This window comes from Leuresthes tenuis, unplaced genomic scaffold, assembly GCF_036924035.1.
Source record: "Leuresthes tenuis unplaced genomic scaffold, fLeuTen1.0.hap1 SCAF_4, whole genome shotgun sequence".
In the NCBI taxonomy this organism is placed as follows: domain Eukaryota; kingdom Metazoa; phylum Chordata; class Actinopteri; order Atheriniformes; family Atherinopsidae; genus Leuresthes; species Leuresthes tenuis.
Window position 1 is genome coordinate 38,755,399 of NW_027325358.1, and position 20,251 is coordinate 38,775,649.

Genomic DNA, 20,251 nt, shown 5'->3' on the forward strand with positions numbered 1-20,251 from the left:
AAAACAATCACACAAACACACAAACCAACAAACAAAAAACAAGCACACAAACAAAAAACAAACGCAAAACAATCACACAAACAAACAAACACACAAACCAACAAACAAAAACAAGCACACCAACAAACAAAAACAAGCACACAAACAAACAAAAACAAGCACACACAAACAAACAAAACAAACACACACAAGCAAAAACAAGCACACAAACAAACAAAAACAAACGCAAAACAATCACACAAACAAGCAAACAAACAAAAACGCAAACAAACACAAACAAAAACAAACACACAAACAAATAAAAACAAGCACACAAACAAACAAAAACAAACACAAACAAAACAAACACACAAACAAACAAAAACAAGCACACAAACAAACAAAAACAAACGCAAAACAATCACACAAACAAACAAACAAACACAAACAAGCACACCGACAAACAAAAACAAACGCAAAACAATCACACAAACACACAAACAAACAAAAACAAGCACATGACAAACAAAAACAAACACACCAACAAACACAAACAAAAACAAGCACACCAACAAACAAAAAAACAAGCACACAAACAAAAACAAATGCAAAACAATCACACAAACAAACAAACACACAAACCAACAAACAAAAAACAAGCACACAAACAAAAAACAAACGCAAAACAATCAAACAAACAAACAAACACACAAACCAACAAACAAAAACAAGCACACAACAAACAAAAACAAACAAACAAACAAAAACAAGCACAAGTATTATCAATCGCATACAACACAGCTGTGGATAAAAATGACCTGAAACCACAGGAAAACACATCAACAACATTTCCTTTTGAGTCTTTAACAGAAGTGATTGTTGTTTTCTCTTTGTTTCTCTTTAGTTGGTTAGCTAGGAACCTTCCAGATTTATTGCCATGCTCAAAGTTCTCCAATCGATGTCTTTGTATCAGAAACTGTGTTTGTTATCAATAATTTTGTTTAATTCAAGTGTAGCTTTTCTTAGTTCATTCAGTGTGTGTTCCTCTTTGGAGGTACTGTAGACAATTTCTAATGATTTAATCCTGAGTTCTAAATCTGATATTCTTGAACTTTCCCTCTTTTTCTTATTTGATGAAAAAGAGATTATTTTGCCTCTCATAACTGCTTTTCCGGCTTCCCAGAGAGTACAAGCTGACATTCCTGGCAGGTCATTATTTTCTAAATATACAGACCATTCCCTTTTGAAATAATTAATAAAATCAGGGTCTTTTAGTAATGATGTATTAAATCTCCAATTCCTAGCTGGTGGTGTAACTCTGTTATTCTTCTGTGTGATAGAGACTGGAGCGTGATCACTGATAGTGATGGGGTGGATTTTGGTGTCTGAAATATCCCTCATCAAGGAACTGCTAACTAAGAAATAATCTATTCCTTGATATGAGTGGTGTGCTGATGAGAAGAAGGTGTATTCTCTAAGAGTGGGGTGGTGGGAGCGCCAAGCATCACAAAGACCAAAATCTTTCATATACTGTTTAACAATATTCGTGGACTGCCAGTTCCGCTGACTTCCTGAAGTACTGAGTCTGTCTACTCCTGAGTCTAATACCATGTTAAAGTCCCCTCCTATGATGAGTGTGTTATCTGAGTGATCAGAGAGTGAAGTGAAAAAGAAGTGAAAAAATGAGGGGTCATCCACATTTGGGCCATAGATATTTGCAATGCATAAATTCATATTTTGGATAGATAAATTAACTATTAGAAACCTTCTGGATCTATAACTGTGTTGTTTACGGTGAAATTTGCTCTTCTATTAATCAGAATGGCTACACCTCTTTGTCTGGAGTTGTAACAGGCTGAGTACACATGAGGAAACTGTGCTGTGGTGAGAACATCAGCTGCAGTCTTTGATAAATGAATCTCCTGTAATAAAACAATGTCTGCCTGTAAATCCTTCAACTTATTGGAGACGCTATTCTTTGAAATGTGTTGTCACAGGAGCATTCAGTTTGTTCTGCTTTTAACAACTAGAATCTCTCTGACCTGTCTGCAGATAATGTGGAGTGTTTTGATCCTGCTGGCTGCTTCTCTCTGTGTGGGTGAGTATCATTTCTTCATCTAATCTTTATTTATCAGTTAGTGTCTGCACATCATTATCCTTGCTGCCCACCAACCTCATCAGCTAACTAATAAATTCTTTTCAGGTAGTCAGCACCTCAGGTAGTCAGAGATTAGTTCTTCTAAACACAATGACTTCCTTCATTCTGCTTCACACAGACTCAGAGTTTACCCGGTTGGATTTTAGGAGTCAAAAGTCACAACTCATCAATTTATACTATTCATTTGAATCAAATTTTAAACATGCTCAATAAGAGAAATGATTGTATATCTACAATTGCGAGGGTTACCTTTACTGTACTATTGCTGGAACTCAGCAGCAGACGGGATGACTGTACCCTAAGTCAGAGGAACTTTGTGTGTTATCATAACCAGATTTACTGGCAGGGCATGTGAACACAAACACATACTTTATATTTACTTCTGTCTTGAACTTTGACACCAAGCAGATGGATGCGAAGCAGAGCAGATGAACTAAGTCAGTTATTAAGTATTTCCGCAGCATATCAGGCAGCATTTGTTCTCAAATAAACTATTGAATAAGAACGTACCTGTAAAGCTCTGTGGGCTGAGCTGTACTGAGGTGAGCACAGATGCATTGTGTGAAAAGTGTGTGGAAGTGTTTCACTGCAACAAGGTGCTGAACTTTGGTTTTATTGTTCACCCAGAACACATGTTCATTCCTCAGTGTATACATATACATATATTTGTTTCAGGTCATCATTTTAGCAGCTTAAAGGCTCACCAATAACATAACATAAAGTTAATGTCAGTCCTACAGCAGCTGAATGTTCCATATTGCTCAGCAAAACACTTTATCCTGGCTACAAGGTTCCTTATACACATGCTTTTCAAGAATGCTTCTAATCTTGTCACTTAAGGTAGCAGGATCCATGTGTTCTGCCACTTCAAACTCAAGAAAGCTCTCATGAACCACACCATTGTAAGAGTATCTCAAAACAAATTACATTTTTTTTATTTTTCTTGACCATCTTTAGTTTCATCTTCAATCACTGAAAACTGTTTGCTCTTTTTAACCTCTTCAATGATTTCTTCTTTAACCATTCCAGCCAAGCATTCAAGCATTTCATTTTGGATTGTTTTACTCGTGTAGTGAGCATTTTTAGCTTGTTGTTCAAGTTTTTTTTTCTTCTTTGTTCTCTGTCCATACAAACATTCCTTTTCCATGGCTTTCAGATCTCGCATGAGAACAGAAACCCCCGTCTTTCATTGTTGCCTTTTTCCAATTACAATAGCCCTCGAGTGAAAACAGTCCTCGGAGCATCGGGGAGGAAAAAATGCAGACAAGCAAAACAGTAAGCTGAATCTTTCGACTGCTCATACTCCAACCGTGGATTGGAAACTTCTCCTGGCTCTACCTTGGAAGCTTTTAGGGAAACTGTCACGTTTTGGTTGTGCTGGCCCCTCACACCAGGACTTGGATTCAATTAAATTCAATTCAATTTTATTTATATAGCGCCAGATTACAACAATTGTCATCTCAAGGCACTTAAGTAATATAGTCCAATTCAAGCCAATTGGAATTCAATTCATTGTAATCATAATCCAATTAATTCATATAGAGCCAATTCAAAAAATTAATATCCTAGCTAAGGAAACCAACAGATTGCACCGAAACGTGTCTTCAGTCCAATCTCCCGTCCTGAGCCTGTGGCGACTGTGGAAAGGAACAACTCCCTTTAACAGGAAGAAACCTCTGGCAGAACCAGAACCAGGAAGAAACCTCTGGCAGAACCAGAACCAGGAAGAAACCTCTGGCAGAACCAGACTCAGGAAGAAACCTCTGGCAGAACCAGAACCAGGAAGGGTGGCCATCCGCCTCGACCAGCTGGGGTTTGAGAAGACAGAAAAGAGGGAAAAGAGGGGGAAAAAACACCATAACGCCATTCAAAGGATACCTGTTGGAACAGGGAAACACAAGTTAATAACCACAGTAATGTCACATGTACATAAAATCATTTAAGAAATTAAACAGGAGGAAAAAGAGAGCAAAGTGAGGAAAGGTGTGACAGATGAGGTCCCCCAGCAGTCTAAGCCTATAGCAGCTTAACTATGGGATGTTTCAGGATTACCTGAGCCATCCCTAACTATAAGCTTTATCGAAAAGAAAAGTTTTAAGCCTAATCTTAAAAGTGGAAAGGGTGTCTGCTTCCCGGACATTTACTGGCAGCTTATTCCACAAGAGAGGGGCCTGATAACTGAAGGCTCTGCCTCCCATTCTACTTTTAGAAACTCTGGGAACAACAAGTAAACCTGCAGTTTGGGAGCGAAGTGCTCTGTTAGGAAAATATCTTACAATGAGATCTTTAAGATATGATGGAGCTCGGTCATTAAGAACTTTATATGTGAGGAGAAGAATCTTAAATTCTATTCTGAATTTAACAGGGAGCAAATTAAGAGAAGCTAAAACTGGAGAAACATGATCTCTCCTGTTAGTTCTCATCAGAACTCTGGCTGCAGCATTTTGGATCAGCTGGAGGCTTTTCAGAGAATATGTGGGACAGCCCAATAATAAGGAATTACAGTAGTCCAATCTTGAAGTAACAAATGCATGAACTAGTTTCTCTGCATCACCCTGAGACAGGATGTTCCTGATTTTAACAATATTACGAAGGTGAAAGAAGGCAGTCCTAGAAACCAGTTTTATATGTGAGTCAAATGATAAATTCTGGTCAAAAATAACTCCAAGGTTCCTCACTGTAGAACTAGAAGCCAAGGAAATACCATCTAGAGTAACTATATAACTAGACAATTTCTCCCTGAAGCGCTCAGGTCCAAAGAGAACAACTTCAGTTTTGTCTGAATTTAAAAGCAGACAGTTCTGAGTCATCCAGGTCTTTATGTCTTTAAGACAGGCTTGTAGTCTGACCAACCTACTGGTTTCATCTGGTTTCATAGATAAGTACAGCTGAGTATCATCAGCATAGCAATGGAAATGTATGCCGTGCTGTCTGATAATGTTACCTAATGGAAGCATGTATAAAGTAAAAAGAATCGGTCCAAGCACAGAACCCTGAGGAACTCCATGACTTACTCCAACGTGTGGAAGGAAGATTCTTCATTTACAAGAACAAACTGGAATCTATCAGATAAATATGACTTAAACCAGCCTAATGCAGTTCCTTTAATCCCAATAACATGTTCAAGTCTCTGTAACAGAATGCTGCGATCGATCGTATCAAATGCAGCACTGAGATCCAACAGGACAAGCACAGAAACAAGTCCGCTATCAGAGGCTAAGAGGAGATCATTGGTAACTTTAACCAGTGCTGTTTCTGTGCTATGATGCACTCTGAATCCTGACTGAAACTCTTCAAACAGATTATTTCTATGTAAATGATCACAAAGTTGAACTGCAACTATTTTTTCAAGAACTTTGGACAAAAAAGGGAGATTGGATATAGGTCGATAATTAGCCAACACTTCTGAATCAGGAGTAGGTTTTTTAAGTAAAGGTTTAATTACAGCAACCTTAAAAGTCTGAGGTACATATCCTATCAACAAAGACCGATTGATCAAATCCAATATGGAAGTATTGATTAAGGGGAAAACCTTCTTGAACAGTCTGGTTGGGATTGGGTCTAAAATACAAGTTGATGGTTTAGAAGAGACTATTGCTGTTGTTAGCTCAGAGAGATCAACTGGGCAGAAGCCGTCTAAATACAAATCAGGTTCTAAAGATACTTCTGAAGCTGCTCTACTTGATGATACATCAGTGATAATAGTGGGAAGGATTCCATCAATCTTCTCTCTGATAGAAACAATTTTATTGATGAAGAATCTCATGAAATCATCACTGCTGAGAGTTAAAGGAATACATGGCTCAACAGAGCTCGGACTCTTTGTCAGCCTGGCAACAGTGCTGAAAAGAAACCTGGGATTATTCTTATTCTCTTCTATCAATAATGAATAATAAGCAGTTCTAGCTTTACGAAGTGCTTTCTTATACGTTATTAAACTATCTTTCCAGACTAATTGAGACTCTTCTAAATTAGAGGAACGCCACTGTCTCTCCAGCTTTCTTGCAGTCTGCTTTAAAGCAGCTGTGAATTATACCAAGGAGCCAACCTCTTCTGACTGATTACCTTCCTTTTCAGAGGGGCAACATTGTCCAGTGTTGTACGCATTGAAGCTATAGTGCTGTCAACAAGAGAGTCAAGTTCTACTGGAGTAAAATTTAGGTAGCCGTCCTCTGTCATATCAGCACATGGCAGTGAAGAAAAGGATGATGAAATCAACTCTTTAAATCTGGTTACAGCATTCTCTGACAGACACCTTCTATATGTAGAATTCTTCTCAGAAGCCGTGTAGTCAAGTAATGTAAATTCAAAAGTTATTAAAAAATGGTCAGACAAGACAGGGTTATGAGGGAACACTGTTAACTGTTCACTCTCAATGCCATAAGTCAGCACAAGGTCAAGGGTATGATTAAGGCAGTGAGCAGGTCTGTGAACACTCTGAGAAAATCCAATAGAGTCTAATATAGAATTAAAGTTAATATTTAGGCTGTCATTTTCAACATCTACATGAATATTAAAGTCACCCACTACAATGACTTTATCTGTACTCAGCACTAACTGGGATAAAAACTCTGAGAATTCAGACAGAAACTCAGAATAAGGGCCAGGTGGACGATACACGACAACAAACACAAGAGGTTTTTGTGATTTCCACTTTGGGAAAAACTGAGAATCAGAGATTCAAAAGAGCTAAAACTAATCTTGGGTCTCGGACTGATTAGTAACCCTGATCTGAAGATAGCTGCCACTCCTCCTCCTCTTCCTGTGGTTCTAGGAACATGAACATTTAAATAGTCAGAGGGAGTTGATTCATTAATGCTAACATGATCCTCCTGCTGCAGCCAGGTTTCTGTAAGACAAAATATATCAATATGATGATCACAGATCAAATCATTCACTAACAGAGACTTCAAAGGGAGAGATCTAATATTCAGCAAACCACATTTAATAGTTTGATGTTTTTGTTCAGTTAAAGTTTTTGTTTTAATTTTTTTTTGCACAAGAGGATTTGCTCCTTTTGTGTTTTTTGATTGAGGGGGGGGCAGCATCAGGTGGGAAGCCACAGAGAAGTGTGTAAGACTACAACTCTGCATCCTGGTCTCAACCCTGGGTTGTCATGTTTTTGGATGACTAATAAATTCGTCCATATTTCTAGAAATGAGAGCCGCTCCTTCCAAAGTGGGATGGATGCCGTCTCTCCTCATCAGACCAGGTTTTCTCCAGAAAGATTGCCAATTATCTATGTAGCCCACGTTGTTTGCTGGACACCATCTAGACAACCAGCGATTGAATGAGGACATGCGGCTAAACATGTCATCACTGGTCAGATTTGGCAGGGGTCCAGAGAAAACTACGGAGTCCGACATTGTTTTGGCAAAATTACACACCGATGCAACATTAATTTTAGTGACCTCCGATTGGCGTAACCGGGTGTCATTACAGCCGACGTGAATAACTATTTTACCGTATTTACGCTTATCCTTAGCCAGCAGTTTTAAATAGGATTCTATGTCGCCCGCTCTGGCCCCTGGAATACATTTGACTATGGTCGCTGGTGTCTCTAATGCCACGTTTCTGACTATAGAGCTGCCAATTACCAGGGTTTTGTTCTCAGTGGGTGTGTCGCTGAGTGGGGAAAATCTATTAGAAACGTGGACAGGTTGATGGTGAACCACGGGCTTGACTTTAGGACTATGACTCCTCTTCCTGACAGTCACCCAGCCACTCTTAAGTCCCGGCTGCTCGGGATCTGCTCGGGGACGACTAACAGAGCTAACTACGCTAGGTGGCTCCGCACTGACTGAAGGGGCCTGGCTCGCTATCAGGTGGTTTTCAACAGTGCAGAGCCGAGCTTCCAATTCAGATAACCTTGCCTCCAAAACTACAAAAAGACTACATTTGTTACATGTACCATTACCACTAAAGGAGGCAGAGGAGTAACTAAACATCTGACACACTGAGCAGGTGAAAGCAGGAGATAGAGGAAGAGAACTGGTAGCCATGCTAAGCTAGAGAACCAGACACACCGCTAAAAACTGAAAAATAAAGACTAAAGATCTTTAAGAGTGAGCGTTAGAATATAACAAGTATGGGATAGAGTTAACTATGCAAGATGTGTAAATTATAGGGAGAAATAAGGTGATTATTAGTAGTTCAAGAAGAGCGAGAACTGTCACAGTGCACACACAAAGCAACAGGAAGTGATGCAATACGTCTTACCGCAAAGCAAAGCCGTCAGCTCCTCCATGTCTAGAAGAGGAAAGATACAAACTGAAACACAACTGAACTAATGATACAATATAACAAATAGTAAAAACACAATTTGGAATGGTCACTGATTAGTTAACCATCAGTCTGTGTTAACACGTACAGTATAACATACATTCTTTGGTTAATTTGTTTAACTTTGGAATTTAACCCAATATACATTGTACACAAAACACAAAAACTCAACTCTTACTAAAAAATGTCACAATTTTTCATATTAAAGCAAATGTAATAATTAGGATGAATGTGAATATTTATTTTAATATTTTTATTAAGAGATCTAAGAAATGTCTCTTTAAAAGTACTGTCAGTAAAATGTCCATTTGTGTCCTTGGTTATTCTGATTCAGATGTAACTCAGTATTCAGTAATATTTCCATATCATGTGGACCAGCTGGACTCAATGCCACACCTGTGGAACGTTTGGAAATCAGCTCAGCTCAGCTCAGGCCTACTCTAATCTATGTGAGGCTTTTTAAATGCACCCAAAGTGCTTCACAAAGTAGTGCAAAAACAGAAAAAAGTTTATTAAAGTTTATTAGATTAAATGTTGGTGTATGTTTGTTTAGTTTTATTCTACCTTGCTCCCAGGCTGTCTGTTGTACATACAGACCCTGAATTCTAACTTCAGAATTGTTTCTACACCTAGATTGCATGATCATTCTCTAAAATGTTTCTCTGTCCAATCATGTTAAACATATCTGTCCACTACAAGTAAAAAAGTTGTGTTTCAATGTTAAAACACATCTTTATTATCAATAGAGTGACTCATGAAATCTACCACAAATCACTTCAGAAAATAAAGACATACCTGAATCTATCTGGTTGTCATAATTAGTTTAAGCCTAAAAATGAGGGTTGAATTCTGAGAGGGATCAGATTCAAAATCAGTACTGGCTGATTAAGGCAAGGCAAGGCAAGTTTATTTGTAGAGCACAATTCATCCACAAGGCAATTCAAAGTGCTTTACAGCCACATAAAATCACAAGAAGGCAAAAAAAAACATTCCGAAAACATAAAAAATAAACTGTTTCCTGTGCGAGGAGCCGTAACCCGAGGAGTTGACTCGTGAACGAATCAAAACTGTTTCCTGTGCGAGGAGCCATAACCCGAGGAGTTGACTCGTGAACGAATCAAAACTGTATCCTGTGCGAGGAGCAGTAACCCGAGGAGTTGAGTCGTGAACGAATCAAAACTGTTTCCTGTGCGAGGAGCCGTAACCCGAGGAGTTGACTCGTGAACGAATCAAAACTGTTTCCTGTGCGAGGAGCCATAACCCGAGGAGTTGACTCGTGAACGAATCAAAACTGTTTCCTGTGCGAGGAGCCGTAACCCGAGGAGTTGACTCGTGAACGAATCAAAACTGTTTCCTGTGCGAGGAGCCATAACCCGAGGAGTTGACTCGTGAACGAATCAAAACTGTATCCTGTGCGAGGAGCAGTAACCCGAGGAGTTGACTCGTGAACGAATCAAAACTGTTTCCTGTGCGAGGAGCCGTAACCCGAGGAGTTGACTCGTGAACGAATCAAAACTGTTTCCTGTGCGAGGAGCCATAACCCGAGGAGTTGACTCGTGAACGAATCAAAACTGTTTCCTGTGCGAGGAGCCATAACCCGAGGAGTTGACTCGTGAACGAATCAAAACTGTTTCCTGTGCGAGGAGCCGTAACCCGAGGAGTTGACTCGTGAACGAATCAAAACTGTTTCCTGTGCGAGGAGCCATAACCCGAGGAGTTGACTCGTGAACGAATCAAAACTGTATCCTGTGCGAGGAGCAGTAACCCGAGGAGTTGAGTCGTGAACGAATCAAAACTGTTTCCTGTGTGAGGAGCAGTAACCCGAGGAGTTGACTCGTGAACGAATCAAAACTGTTTCCTGTGCGAGGAGCCGTAACCCGAGGAGTTGAGTCGTGAACGAATCAAAACTGTTTCCTGTGCGAGGAGCCGTAACCCGAGGAGTTGACTCGTGAACGAATCAAAACTGTTTCCTGTGTGAGGAGCAGTAACCCGAGGAGTTGACTCGTGAACGAATCAAAACTGTTTCCTGTGCGAGGAGCCGTAACCCGAGGAGTTGACTCGTGAACGAATCAAAACTGTTTCCTGTGCGAGGAGCCGTAACCCGAGGAGTTGACTCGTGAACGAATCAAAACTGTTTCCTGTGCGAGGAGCCGTAACCCGAGGAGTTGACTCGTGAACGAATCAAAACTGTTTCCTGTGCGAGGAGCCGTAACCCGAGGAGTTGACTCGTGAACGAATCAAAACTGTTTCCTGTGCGAGGAGCCATAACCCGAGGAGTTGACTCGTGAACGAATCAAAACTGTTTCCTGTGCGAGGAGCCATAACCCGAGGAGTTGACTCGTGAACGAATCAAAACTGTTTCCTGTGCGAGGAGCCGTAACCCGAGGAGTTGACTCGTGAACGAATCAAAACTGTTTCCTGTGCGAGGAGCCATAACCCGAGGAGTTGACTCGTGAACGAATCAAAACTGTATCCTGTGCGAGGAGCAGTAACCCGAGGAGTTGACTCGTAAACGAATCAAAACTGTTTCCTGTGCGAGGAGCCGTAACCCGAGGAGTTGACTCGTGAACGAATCAAAACTGTTTCCTGTGCGAGGAGCCATAACCCGAGGAGTTGACTCGTGAACGAATCAAAACTGTATCCTGTGCGAGGAGCAGTAACCCGAGGAGTTGACTCGTGAACGAATCAAAACTGTTTCCTGTGCGAGGAGCCGTAACCCGAGGAGTTGACTCGTGAACGAATCAAAACTGTTTCCTGTGTGAGGAGCAGTAACCCGAGGAGTTGACTCGTGAACGAATCAAAACTGTTTCCTGTGCGAGGAGCCGTAACCCGAGGAGTTGAGTCGTGAACGAATCAAAACTGTTTCCTGTGCGAGGAGCCGTAACCCGAGGAGTTGACTCGTGAACGAATCAAAACTGTTTCCTGTGTGAGGAGCAGTAACCCGAGGAGTTGACTCGTGAACGAATCAAAACTGTTTCCTGTGCGAGGAGCCGTAACCCGAGGAGTTGAGTCGTGAACGAATCAAAACTGTATCCTGTGCGAGGAGCAGTAACCCGAGGAGTTGAGTCGTGAACGAATCAAAACTGTTTCCTGTGCGAGGAGCCGTAACCCGAGGAGTTGACTCGTGAACGAATCAAAACTGTTTCCTGTGCGAGGAGCCATAACCCGAGGAGTTGACTCGTGAACGAATCAAAACTGTTTCCTGTGTGAGGAGCAGTAACCCGAGGAGTTGACTCGTGAACGAATCAAAACTGTTTCCTGTGCGAGGAGCCGTAACCCGAGGAGTTGACTCGTGAACGAATCAAAACTGTATCCTGTGCGAGGAGCAGTAACCCGAGGAGTTGAGTCGTGAACGAATCAAAACTGTTTCCTGTGCGAGGAGCCGTAACCCGAGGAGTTGACTCGTGAACGAATCAAAACTGTTTCCTGTGCGAGGAGCCGTAACCCGAGGAGTTGACTCGTGAACGAATCAAAACTGTTTCCTGTGCGAGGAGCAGTAACCCGAGGAGTTGACTCGTGAACGAATCAAAACTGTTTCCTGTGCGAGGAGCCGTAACCCGAGGAGTTGACTCGTGAACGAATCAAAACTGTTTCCTGTGTGAGGAGCAGTAACCCGAGGAGTTGACTCGTGAACGAATCAAAACTGTTTCCTGTGCGAGGAGCCATAACCCGAGGAGTTGACTCGTGAACGAATCAAAACTGTTTCCTGTGCGAGGAGCCGTAACCCGAGGAGTTGACTCGTGAACGAATCAAAACTGTTTCCTGTGTGAGGAGCAGTAACCCGAGGAGTTGACTCGTGAACGAATCAAAACTGTTTCCTGTGCGAGGAGCCATAACCCGAGGAGTTGACTCGTGAACGAATCAAAACTGTTTCCTGTGCGAGGAGCCGTAACCCGAGGAGTTGACTCGTGAACGAATCAAAACTGTATCCTGTGCGAGGAGCAGTAACCCGAGGAGTTGAGTCGTGAACGAATCAAAACTGTTTCCTGTGCGAGGAGCCGTAACCCGAGGAGTTGACTCGTGAACGAATCAAAACTGTTTCCTGTGCGAGGAGCCATAACCCGAGGAGTTGACTCGTGAACGAATCAAAACTGTTTCCTGTGCGAGGAGCCGTAACCCGAGGAGTTGACTCGTGAACGAATCAAAACTGTTTCCTGTGCGAGGAGCCGTAACCCGAGGAGTTGACTCGTGAACGAATCAAAACTGTTTCCTGTGCGAGGAGCCGTAACCCGAGGAGTTGACTCGTGAACGAATCAAAACTGTTTCCTGTGCGAGGAGCCATAACCCGAGGAGTTGACTCGTGAACGAATCAAAACTGTTTCCTGTGCAAGGAGCCGTAACCCGAGGAGTTGACTCGTGAACGAATTCAATTTTCAATTCAATTCAATTTTATTTATATAGCGCCAGATTACAACAATTGTCATCTCAAGGCACTTAAGTAATATAGTCCAATTCAAGCCAATTGGAATTCAATTCATTGTAATCATAATCCAATTAATTCATATAGAGCTAATTAAAAAAATTAATATCCTAGCTAAGGAAACCAACAGATTGCACCGAAATGTGTCTTCAGTCCAATCTCCCGTCCTGAGCGTGCCTGTGGCAACTGTGGAAAGGAACGACTCCCTTTTAACAGGAAGAAACCTCTGGCAGAACCAGACTCAGGAAGGGTGGCCATCCGCCTCGACCAGCTGGGGTTTGAGAAGACAGAAAAGAGGGAAAAGAGGGGGGAAAAACACCATAACGCCATTCAAAGGATATCTGTTGGAACAGGGAAACATAGGTTAATAACCACAATAATGTCACATGTACATAAAATCAATTTTGAAATTAAACAGGGGGAAAAAGAGAGCAAAGTGAGGAAAGGTGTGACAGATGAGGTCCCCCAGCAGTCTAAGCCTATAGCAGCTTAACTATGGGATGTTTCAGGATTACCTGAGCCATCCCTAACTATAAGCTTTATCGAAAAGAAAAGTTTTAAGCCTAATCTTAAAAGTGGAAAGGGTGTCTGCTTCCCGGACATTTACTGGCAGCTTATTCCACAAGAGAGGGGCCTGATAACTGAAGGCTCTACCTCCCATTCTACTTTTAGAAACTCTGGGAACAACAAGTAAACCTGCAGTTTGGGAGCGAAGTGCTCTGTTAGGAAAATATTGTACAATGAGATCTTTAAGATATGATGGAGTTCGGTCAGTAAGAGCTTTATATGTGAGGAGAAGAATCTTAAATTCTATTCTGAATTTAACAGGGAGCCAATGAAGAGAAGCTAAAACTGGAGAAACATGATCTCTCCTGTTAGTTCTCATCAGAACTCTGGCTGCAGCATTTTGGATCAGCTGGAGGCTTTTCAGAGAATATGTGGGACAGCCCAATAATAAGGAATTACAGTAGTCCAATCTTGAAGTAACAAATGCATGAACTAGTTTCTCTGCATCACCTTGAGACAGGATGTTCCTGATTTTGGCAATATTACGAAGGTGAAAGAAGGCAGTCCTAGAAACCAGTTTTATATGTGCGTCAAATGATAGATTCTGGTCAAAAATAACTCCAAGGTTCCTCACTGTAGAACTAGAAGCCAAGGAAATACCATCTAGAGTAACTATATAACTAGACAATTTCTCCCTGAAGCGCTCAGGTCCAAAGAGAACAACTTCAGTTTTGTCTGAATTTAAAAGCAGACAGTTCTGAGTCATCCAGGTCTTTATGTCTTTAAGACAGGCTTGTAGCCTGACCAACCTGTAGGTTTCATCTGGTTTCATAGATAAGTACAGCTGAGTATCATCAGCATAACAATGGAAATTTATGCCATGCTGTCTGATAATGTTACCTAATGGAAGCATGTATAAAGTAAAAAGAATCGGTCCAAGCACAGAACCCTGAGGAACTCCATGACTTACTCCAACGTGTGAGGAAGATTCCTCATTTACAAGAACAAACTGGAATCTATCAGATAAATATGACTTAAACCAGCCTAATGCAGTTCCTTTAATCCCAATAACATGTTCAAGTCTCTGTAACAGAATGCTGTGATCGATCGTATCAAATGCAGCACTGAGATCCAACAGGACAAGCACAGAAACAAGTCCGCTATCAGAAGCTAACAGGAGATCATTGGTAACTTTCACCAGTGCCGTTTCTGTGCTATGATGCACTCTGAATCCTGACTGAAACTCTTCAAACAGATTATTTCTATGTAAATGATCACAAAGTTGAACTGCAACTATTTTTTCAAGAACTTTGGACAAAAAAGGGAGATTGGATATAGGTCGATAATTAGCCAACACTTCTGAATCAAGAGTAGGTTTTTTAAGTAAAGGTTTAATTACAGCAACCTTAAAAGTCTGAGGTACATATCCTATCAACAAAGACCGATTGATCAAATCCAATATGGAAGTATTGATTAAGGGGAAAACCTCCTTGAACAGTCTGGTTGGGATTGGGTCTAACATACAAGTTGATGGTTTAGAAGAGACTATTGCTGTTGTTAGCTCAGAAAGATCAACTGGGCAGAAGCTGTCTAAATACAATTCAGGTTCGAAAGATACTTCTAAAGCTGCTCTACTTGATGATACATCAGTGATAATAATGGGAAGGATTCCATTAATCTTCTCTCTGATAGAAACAATTTTATTGATGAAGAATCTCATGAAATCATCACTGCTGAGAGTTAAAGGAATACATGGCTCAACAGAGCTCGGAGTCTTTGTCAGTCTGGCAACAGTGCTGAAAAGAAACCTGGGATTATTCTTATTCTCTTCTATCAATAATGAATAATACGCAGTTCTAGCTTTACGAAGTGCTTTCTTATACGTTATTAAACTATCTTTCCAGACTAATTGAGACTCTTCTAAATTAGAGGAACGCCACTGTCTCTCCAGCTTTCTTGCAGTCTGCTTTAACGCACGCAGCTGTGAATTATACCAAGGAGCCAACCTCTTCTGACTGATTACCTTCCTTTTCAGAGGGGCAACATTGTCCAGTGTTGTACGCATTGAAGCTGTAGTGCTGTCAACAAGAGAGTCAAGTTCTACTGGAGTAAAATTTAGGTAGCCATCCTGTGTCATATCAGCACATGGCAGTGAAGAAAAGGATGATGAAATCAACTCTTTAAATCTGGTTACAGCATTCTCTGACAGACACCTTCTATATGTAGAATTCTTCTCAGAAACCGTGTAGTCAAGTAATGTAAATTCAAAAGTTATTAAAAAATGGTCAGACAAGACAGGGTTATGAGGGAACACTGTTAACTGTTCACTCTCAATGCCATAAGTCAGCACAAGGTCAAGGGTATGATTAAGGCAGTGAGTAGGTCTGTGAACACTTTGAGAAAATCCAATAGAGTCTAATATAGAATTAAAGTTAATATTTAGGCTGTCATTTTCAACATCTACATGAATATTAAAGTCACCCACTACAATGACTTTATCTGTACTCAGCACTAACTGGGATAAAAACTCTGAGAATTCAGACAGAAACTCAGAATAAGGGCCAGGTGGACGATACACAACAACAAACACAAGAGGTTTTTGTGATTTCCACTTTGGGTGGGAAAAACTGAGAATCAGAGATTCAAAAGAGCTAAAACTAATCTTGGGTCTAGGACTGATTAGTAACCCTGATCTGAAGATAGCTGCCACTCCTCCTCCTCTACCTGTGGTTCTAGGAACATGAACATTTAAATAGTCAGAGGGAGTTGATTCATTAATGCTAACATGATCCTCCTGCTGCAGCCAGGTTTCTGTAAGACAAAATATATCAATATGATGATCACAAATCAAATCATTCACTAACAGAGACTTCAAAGGGAGAGATCTAATATTCAGCAAACCACATTTAATAGTTTGATGTTTTTGTTCAGTTAAAGTTTTTGTTTTAAATTTTTTTTGCACAAGAGGATTTGCTCCTTTTGTGTTTTTTGATTGAGGGGGGGGCAGCATCAGGTGGGAAGCCGCAGAGAAGTGTGTAAGACTACAACTCTGCATCCTGGTCTCAACCCTGGGATGTCATGTTTTTGGATGACTAATAAATTCGTCCATATTTCTAGAAATGAGAGCCGCTCCTTCCAAAGTGGGATGGATGCCGTCTCTCCTCATCAGACCAGGTTTTCTCCAGAAAGATTGCCAATTATCTATGTAGCCCACGTTGTTTGCTGGACACCATCTAGACAACCAGCGATTGAATGAGGACATGCGGCTAAACATGTCATCACTGGTCAGATTTGGCAGGGGTCCAGAGAAAACTACGGAGTCCGACATTGTTTTGGCAAAATTACACACCGATGCAACATTAATTTTAGTGACCTCCGATTGGCGTAACCGGGTGTCATTACCGCCGACGTGAATAACTATTTTACCGTATTTACGTTTATCCTTAGCCAGCAGTTTTAAATAGGATTCTATGTCGCCCGCTCTGGCCCCTGGAATGCATTTGACTATGGTCGCTGGTGTCTCTAATGCCACGTTTCTGACTATAGAGCTGCCAATTACCAGGGTTTTGTCCTCAGCGGGTGTGTCGCTGAGTGGGGAAAATCTATTAGAAACGTGGACAGGTTGATGGTGAACCACGGGCTTGACTTTAGGACTATGACTCCTCTTCCTGACAGTCACCCAGCCACTCTTAAGTCCCGGCTGCTCGGGATCTGCTCGGGGACGACTAACAGAGCAAGCTACGCTAGGTGGCTCCGCACTGACTAAAGGGGCCTGGCTCGCTATCGGGTGGTTTTCAACAGTGCAGAGCCGAGTTTCCAATTCAGAAAGCCTTGCCTCCAAAACTACAAAAAGACTACATTTGTTACATGTACCATTACCACTAAAGGAGGCAGAGGAGTAACTAAACATCTGACACACGGAGCAGGTGAAAGCAGGAGATAGAGGAAGAGAACTGGTAGCCATGCTAAGCTAGAGAACCAGATACACCGCTAAAAAGTGAAAAATAAAGACTAAAGATCTGTAAGAGTGAGCGTTAGAATATAACAAGTATGGGATAGAGTTAACTATGCAAGATGTGTAAATTATAGGGAGAAATAAGGTGATTATTAGTAGTTCAAGGAGAGCGAGAACTGTCACAGTGCACACACACAAAGCAACAGGAAGTGATGCAATACGTCTTACCGCAAAGCAAAGCCGTCAGACCCAGGATGCCTCAACGCCCTCAAAAAATCAAAACTGTATCCTGTGCGAGGAGCAGTAACCCGAGGAGTTGAGTCGTGAACGAATCAAAACTGTTTCCTGTGCGAGGAGCCGTAACCCGAGGAGTTGACTCGTGAACGAATCAAAACTGTTTCCTGTGCGAGGAGCCGTAACCCGAGGAGTTGACTCGTGAACGAATCAAAACTGTTTCCTGTGCGAGGAGCCATAACCCGAGGAGTTGACTCGTGAACGAATCAAAACTGTTTCCTGTGCGAGGAGCCGTAACCCGAGGAGTTGACTCGTGAACGAATCAAAACTGTTTCCTGTGCGAGGAGCCATAACCCGAGGAGTTGAGTCGTGAACGAATCAAAACTGTTTCCTGTCCTGCTGACTGAGCTTATGCAGCTGCCGCCTGCCATGTGGCGAGAGAGGGTACTGCATGGAAATGAATTAATCATTTCTGTTTCCTGTCGTGCTGACTGAGTTTATGCAGCAGCCGCCTGTCATATGGGGAGGAAGGGTACTGCGTGAAAACGAACGAATCACTCACTGAGACTACTCGTTACTCCCGAGTCATATAAAAGATTAGTTAATATCGAACGAATCGTTCGCGAACGACACATCACTAATTAGCTGGCCTAATGGGAGCATATACAGAACCCCACAGATCATAGCTATTTGGGCAGAGACAAATTAATTAGAATAACTAATCTTTCATTCAGCAGATACTCACAGTAAGGTCTATGTGCTTTTTCCTTTTTTCTTTCTCCATCTCTTATCCTCAAGATTTGATTGTTTTTATCCAAACAAAACCAAATGTAACCAGGTAAGAATGATCGAAATGGAAGTAATGGGACAGTATTCCTCACAAGATGGCACTAACATCCCCAGTAGACAATGTGTGATGCATCTCCACATTCTCTACCTCTCAATCTAAGCTGTGAATACTGAGGGGTATAAAAGCTATTCTGGTGATAAGCGGTGGCCCAGGTCTTTATTAACATTACACTAGAAATAGTTGCCATGTTTCTCTTACTAAACTGTCAGTATCTGACATTCTGTCTCACTTCTCTCTTGTCTTTCGTTTGTCGCAGAGTCATATGGTGTCCGTGACCTCCATGAACGTTTGATACATGGTCGCCAGCTGAAGATTTACCTGCCTACTGCTTCAGAGAAGCTGGAGTTCACCCCAGCTGATAATCCCAGTAAAATACAGCGATACTGGGACAAGCTGGGACACAGGTCAGAGGCAGCCTGTGTGAACGGAGTGATCAGTGAGAGAAGATGGAAATTGCTCTCAGTGTTGCTGCCGTGGCTGTGTTTTAAATGTTGCCTTTGTTTTGTCCTCCACAGGTTATCCAAAGGCAGATTGTCTCGCACAGGCAGCGATGGACACTGGTACATCGACGCGGTAATCAGAATCAGAAATTTTTTATGGTTAAAATTATGTTTCTTGCTTGTCTGGTTGCTCTGTGTGGGTGTGTTGGACGTCAGTCTCAAATTAAAATATTGTCCAACCTCAATCTTGTTGGTTTTCATGGTCTGTTTAAAGCAAAGCTCCTGATCATAGATTAGATAATAACTCTAGATCCTCAGTGTATTGATGTGGGTCTGTGTGTTTTTGTCAGGTGACGTATGAGGACCAAGGAACGTATGTCCAGAGAGACTACTGGAATAAAGAGATCTCCATTGTCAGAGTGGCAGTTACATGTGAGTTAGCCAGGGGTTGTATCAGCCACTGGTACCAACAACTTTTATTAACTGAGCACCGTGCTCTGCACAGCAATCTGTCTCATTTGCCTCTTGTACACACAATTTAGATCAGTGGATGAACATCAGTCTTTGGCTGCATGGTGGTGTGGTGGTTAGCACTGTCGCCTCACAGCAGAGGGTCACTTACAGTGATGGGAAAACTAAGGAATTTCTTCAAAGAAATTAATTTAAAAAACACAATGCCATCGTTTTTCTACAATCTTTTTCTTGTCTTGATGTTTCAGCTGATTTTTCAGCTCACCTTGTTGTACCCGTTCCCTCTGCAGTAGTTTGACATATCGGCTCCACCAGCTCTTTATCTTGTCAAACCAAAATGTTTGAGGATGGTAAGTAGCATGAACTGGGTTTTTCTTCTAGCATGTGATTTGAATATATTTAGATTGAGACCCAGAAAGTGACAAGGTAATACTACAGTTTCTAAATCTCTCTACAGTTGCAAAACAAGCATGAGGTCTATGAGATGACTGAGTCACGCTGCTTTTAGTCAACACCATCTAACATTTGCCACCATAACTGACTGGAAGTAGCAGACCCAAGGTGCTAGCTCCTCACTATGTTGCGCTCCAATGCCGACCACAGCTCTGTGCACTGTTCCAGGAGGATTGCCCTCAAAACGGCTGATGAGCCAGTTGTCATCATGTGCCAGCAAATCCTCTCTGTCTCTGAACACAGGCTCTCTTCCAATTGCACCATTTACAAAGTCTTCCAATACCGCGAAAGCATCTATTGTTTTTAATGGTATGCATTACAACACTTTGCACATGCTTTTATATCCACTCGTGTAATTGCAGACACATGGGTGTGTTAATTGTTCATCAGTGTTAATTGTTCATGTGTCTCAGATGTGTACATCACTCAGTCTGAGGACAAATTGTGTTCACATGTATTTATTATAACAGTTTCCCAACATCACCTCTAATTGTCCCCAAAG

General features: G+C 41.6%; 1 protein-coding gene across 1 annotated transcript in view; it reads left to right on the top strand.

Annotated features, from left to right (window-relative positions):
• Positions 1-20,251, top strand: part of LOC140304872 (uncharacterized) — a 59,948-nt gene that overhangs the window by 9,605 nt on the left and 30,092 nt on the right. Inside the window, exons 2-5 of the mRNA XM_072383677.1 lie at positions 2,032-2,077; positions 18,642-18,789; positions 18,901-18,958; positions 19,176-19,257. Of these exons, the coding sequence (XP_072239778.1) occupies positions 2,032-2,077; positions 18,642-18,789; positions 18,901-18,958; positions 19,176-19,257 (334 nt within the window). The remainder of the gene's footprint in view (positions 1-2,031; positions 2,078-18,641; positions 18,790-18,900; positions 18,959-19,175; positions 19,258-20,251) is intronic.